The sequence below is a fragment of the Oncorhynchus keta genome, unplaced genomic scaffold (assembly GCF_023373465.1).
Source record: "Oncorhynchus keta strain PuntledgeMale-10-30-2019 unplaced genomic scaffold, Oket_V2 Un_contig_7937_pilon_pilon, whole genome shotgun sequence".
Taxonomy (NCBI): domain Eukaryota; kingdom Metazoa; phylum Chordata; class Actinopteri; order Salmoniformes; family Salmonidae; genus Oncorhynchus; species Oncorhynchus keta.
In genome coordinates this window covers 64464-70000 of record NW_026289764.1, presented here as the reverse complement: position 1 = coordinate 70000, position 5537 = coordinate 64464, and the positions used below count along the sequence as shown (strand labels likewise).

Below are 5537 nucleotides of genomic sequence, written 5' to 3'. Positions count from 1 at the left end.
GACCTCATTCAGATCCTTACAGGAAGTTATGATCTCAATTAGATCCTTACAGGAAGTTATGACCTCAATCAGATCCTTACAGGAAGTTATGACCTCAATCAGATCCTTACAGGAAGTTATGACCTCAATCAGATCCTTACAGGAAGTTATGACCTCAATCAGATCCTTACAGGAAGTTATGACCTTAATCAGATCCTTACAGGAAGTTATGACCTCATTCAGATCCTTACAGGAAGTTATGATCTCAATTAGATCCTTACAGGAAGTTATGACCTCAATCAGATCCTTACAGGAAGTTATGACCTCAATCAGATCCTTACAGGAAGTTATGACCTCAATCAGATCCTTACAGGAAGTTATGACCTCAATCAGATCCTTACAGGAAGTTATGACCTCATTCAGATCCTTACAGGAAGTTATGACCTCATTCAGATCCTTACAGGAAGTTATGATCTCAATTAGATCCTTACAGGAAGTTATGACCTCAATCAGATCCTTACAGGAAGTTATGACCTCAATCAGATCCTTACAGGAAGTTATGACCTCAATCAGATCCTTACAGGAAGTTATGACCTCATTCAGATCCTTCCAGGAAGTTATGACCTCAATTAGATCCTTACAGGAAGTTATGACCTCAATCAGATCATTACAGGAAGTTATGACCTCAATCAGATCCTTACAGGAAGTTATGACCTTATTGTGACACACACCAAACACCACACAAAGAGAAATCGGTCCTACCTATCCAGGTATTATAGTCTCTCTCTCTCTCTCTCACTCTCTCTCTCTCTAGGCACGGTCCTACCTGTCCAGGTATTATAGTCTCCCTCTCTCTCTCTCTCTCTCTCTCTCTCTCTCTCTCTCTCTCTCTCTCTCTCTCTCTCCCCTCTCTCTAGGCACGGTTCTACCTGTCCAGGTATTATAGTCTCTCTCTCTCTCTCTCTCTCTCTCTCTCTCTCTCTCTCTCTCTCTCTCTCTCTCTAGGCACGGTTCTACCTGTCCAGGTATTATAGTCTCTCTCTCTCTCTCTCTCTCTCTCTAGACACGGTCCTACCTGTCCAGGTATTATAGTCTCTCTCTCTCCCTCTCTCTCTAGGCACGGTTCTACCTGTCCAGGTATTATAGTCTCTCTCTCTCTCTCTCTCTCTCTCTCTCTCTCTCTCTCTCTCTCTCTCTCTCTCTCTCTAGGCACAGTCCTACCTGTCCAGATATTATAGTCTCTCTCTCTCTCTAGGCACGGTCCTACCTGTCCAGGTATTATAGTCTCTCTCTCTCTCTCTAGGCACGGTTCTACCTGTCCAGGTATTATAGTCTCTCTCTCTCTCTCTCTCTCTCTCTCTAGACACGGTTCTACCTGTCCAGGTATTATAGTCTCTCTCTCTCTCTCTCTCTCTCTCTAGACACGGTTCTACCTGTCCAGGTATTATAGTCTCTCTCTCTCTCTCAATTCAATTCAATTCAATTCAAGGGCTTTATTGGCATGGGAAACATGTGTTAACATTGCCAAAGCAAGTGAGGTAGACAACATACAAAGTGAATATATAAAGTGAAAACTAAAATGAAATAAATAAGCATAAATATGGGTTGTATTTACAATGGTGTTTGTTCTTCACTGGTTGCCCTAGTCTCTCTCTCTCTCTCTCTCTCTCTCTCTCTCTCTCTCTCTCTAGACACGGTCCTACCTGTCCAGGTATTATAGTCTCTCTCTCTCTCTCTCTCTCTAGGCACGGTTCTACCTGTCCAGGTATTATAGTCTCTCTCTCTCTCTCTCTCTCTCTCTCTCTCTAGACACGGTCCTACCTGTCCAGGTATTATAGTCTCTCTCTCTCTCTCTCTCTCTCTAGGCACGGTTCTACCTGTCCAGGTATTATAGTCTCTCTCTCTCTCTCTCTCTCTCTCTCTCTCTCTCTCTCTCTAGGCACGGTTCTACCTGTCCATGTATTATAGTCTCTCTCTCTCTCTCTCTCTCTAGACACGGTTCTACCTGTCCAGGTATTATAGTCTCTCTCTCTCTCTCTCTCTCTCTCTCTCTCTCTCTCTCTCTCTCTCTGACACGGTCCTACCTGTCCAGGTATTATAGTCTCTCTCTCTCTCTCTCTCTCTCTCTCTCTCTCTCTCTAGACACGGTTCTACCTGTCCAGGTATTATAGTCTCTCTCTCTCTAGGCACGGTCCTACCTGTCCAGGTATTATTGTCTCTCTCTCTCTCTCTCTCTCTCTCTCTCTCTCTAGACACGGTCCTACCTGTCCAGGTACTATAGTCTCTCTCTCTCTCTCTCTCTCTCTCTCTCTCTCTAGACACGGTTCTACCTGTCCAGGTATTATAGTCTCTCTCTCTCTCTCTCTCTCTCTCTCTCTCTCTCTAGACACGGTCCTACCTGTCCAGGTATTATAGTCTCTCTCTCTCTCTTGGCACGGTCCTACCTGTCCAGGTATTATAGTCTCTCTCTCTCTCTCTCTCTCTCTCTCTCTCTCTCTCTCTCTCTCTCTCTCTACACACGGTCCTACCTGTCCAGGTATTATAGTCTCTCTCTCTCTCTCTCTCTCTCTCTCTCTCTCTCTCTCTCTCTCTCTCTCTCTCTCTCTCTCTAGGCACGGTTCTACCTGTCCAGATATTATAGTCTCTCTCTCTCTCTCTAGGCACGGTTCTACCTGTCCAGATATTATAGTCTCTCTCTCTCTCTCTAGGCACGGTTCTACCTGTCCAGATATTATAGTCTCTCTCTCTCTCTCTAGGCACGGTTCTACCTGTCCAGATATTATAGTCTCTCTCTCTCTCTAGGCACGGTTCTACCTGTCCAGATATTATAGTCTCTCTCTCTCTCTCTCTAGGCACGGTTCTACCTGTCCAGATATTATAGTCTCTCTCTCTCTCTAGGCACGGTTCTACCTGTCCAGATATTATAGTCTCTCTCTCTCTCTCTCTAGGCACGGTCCTACCTGTCCAGGTATTATAGGGAACACAACATAGACCTGTCCAAGCTGCTCCACCGGCTGGGTCAGCCTCTCCCCTCCTGGCTGAGAGAGGAACTACAGAAGGTCAGTTAACAGGGTTAGAGGTCAGAGTTCAGGGGACACCGGCTGGGTCAGCCTCTCCCCTCCTGGCTGAGAGAGGAACTACAGAAGGTCAGATAACCTCTAACCCTACCAGCAGCCCAGGTTCATAGGTCAGGTGTTAAGGGTCGGGGACCATTAAGAGGAAGAGGGCGTGACCTTTCTGTGACCTCCCAACCCCGTGGTGAAGCTGAGGATGGAAGAGAGATCATGAACTATGAACAATGAACTCTGTCCTGGCTTGACCTCACAGAGGAGAAGAGATACTAGATCACTGATAACTGGATATCTTGGTCTCTGAACTCAGAGAGATTGGAGGGATGACTGACCTCTGGAACAGAACTGTGTTTCAGTTAATGGACTGGAGAGACCTATAGCCCAGTCTCCATCCACCTCCCTCTCTTCTTCTTTCTCTCCATCCTTCTCCCTCTCTTCTTCTCTCTCTCCATCCCTCCTCAGCCTCTCTCCATCCTTCTCCCTCTCTTCTTCTCTCTCTTCATCCCTCCTCTGCCACTCTCCATCCTTCTCCCTCTCTTCTTCTCTCTCTCCATCTACCTCCCTCTCTTCTTCTCTCTCTCCATCCTTCTCCCTCTCTTCTTCTCTCTCTTCATCCCTCCTCAGCCTCTCTCCATCTACCTCCCTCTCTTCTTCTCTCTCTCCATCCTTCTCCCTCTCTTCTTCTCTCTCTCCATCCCTCCTCTGCCTCTCTCCATCCTTCTCCCTCTCTTCTTCTCTCTCTCCATCCTTCTCCCCTCTCTTCTTCTCTCTCATCCCTCCTCAGCCTCTCTCCATCTACCTCCCTCTCTTATTCTCTCTCTCCATCCACCTCCCTCTCTTCTTCTCTCTCTCATCCTTCTCCCTCTCTTCTTCTTTCTCTCCATCCCTCCATCCTTCTCCCTCTCTTCTTCTCTCTCTTCATCCCTCCTCAGCCTCTCTCCATCCTTCTCCCTCTCTTATTCTCTCTCTCCATCCACCTCCCTCTCTTCTTCTCTCTCTCCATCCTTCTCCCTCTCTTCTTCTTTCTCTCCATCCCTCCATCCTTCTCCCTCTCTTCTTCTCTCTCTTCATCCCTCCTCAGCCTCTCTCCATCTACCTCCCTCTCTTCTTCTCTCTCTCCATCCTTCTCCCTCTCTTCTTCTCTCTCTTCATCCCTCCTCAGCCTCTCTCCATCTACCTCCCTCTCTTCTTCTCTCTCTCCATCCTTCTCCCTCTCTTCTTCTCTCTCTTCATCCCTCCTCAGCCTCTCTCCATCTACCTCCCTCTCTTCTTCTCTCTCTCCATCCTTCTCCTCTCTTCTTCTCTCTCCATCCCTCCTCAGCCTCTCTCCATCTACCTCCCTCTCTTATTCTCTCTCTCCATCCACCTCCCTCTCTTCTTCTCTCTCTCCATCCTTCTCCCTCTCTTCTTCTTTCTCTCCATCCCTCCATCCTTCTCCCTCTCTTCTTCTCTCTCTTCATCCCTCCTCAGCCTCTCTCCATCCTTCTCCCTCTCTTATTCTCTCTCTCCATCCACCTCCCTCTCTTCTTCTCTCTCCATCCTTCTCCCTCTCTTCTTCTTTCTCTCCATCCCTCCATCCTTCTCCCTCTCTTCTTCTCTCTCTTCATCCCTCCTCAGCCTCTCTCCATCTACCTCCCTCTCTTCTTCTCTCTCCCATCCTTCTCCCTCTCTTCTTCTCTCTCTTCATCCCTCCTCAGCCTCTCTCCATCTACCTCCCTCTCTTCTTCTCTCTCTCCATCCTTCTCCCTCTCTTCTTCTCTCTCTTCATCCCTCCTCAGCCTCTCTCCATCTACCTCCCTCTCTTCTTCTCTCTCTCCATCCTTCTCCCTCTCTTCTTCTCTCTCCATCCCTCCTCAGCCTCTCTCCATCTACCTCCCTCTCTTATTCTCTCTCTCCATCCACCTCCCTCTCTTCTTCTCTCTCTCCATCCTTCTCCCTCTCTTCTTCTTTCTCTCCATCCCTCCATCCTTCTCCCTCTCTTCTTCTCTCTCTTCATCCCTCCTCAGCCTCTCTCCATCCTTCTCCCCTCTCTTATTCTCTCTCTCCATCCACCTCCCACTCTTCTTCTCTCTCTCCATCCTTCTCCCTCTCTTCTTCTTTCTCTCCATCCCTCCATCCTTCTCCCTCTCTTCTTCTCTCTCTCCATCCTGCTCCCTCTACGCCATCTTGAACACAGACACACAGTGGAACCTCAACATTGTTCTGTCCCAAGGATCCAAAGACCTGATGATCTGTAGTTGTGGATCTAGAATGGAACTGGAACATGGCAGACCCTGGAGCTAACACCACCATGACCAGACACCACCACCACCACCACCAGACACCACCACGACCAGACAACACCACCACGACCAGACAACACCACCACGACCAGACACCACCATGACCAGACACCACCACCACGACCAGACACCACCACCACCACGACCAGACACCACCACCACCACGACCAGACACCACCATGACCAGACACCACCACCACGACCA

General features: G+C 48.4%; 1 protein-coding gene across 1 annotated transcript in view; it reads left to right on the top strand.

The window, feature by feature from the left end:
- The window catches only part of LOC127926609 (bifunctional heparan sulfate N-deacetylase/N-sulfotransferase 4-like), an 18282-nt gene extending 14542 nt beyond the window's left edge, over positions 1-3740 (top strand). Inside the window, exon 4 of the mRNA XM_052512041.1 lies at positions 2928-3740. Within this exon, the coding sequence (XP_052368001.1) occupies positions 2928-3047 (120 nt within the window). The 3' untranslated portion in view covers positions 3048-3740. The remainder of the gene's footprint in view (positions 1-2927) is intronic.
- Positions 3741-5537: the final 1797 nt, after the last annotated feature.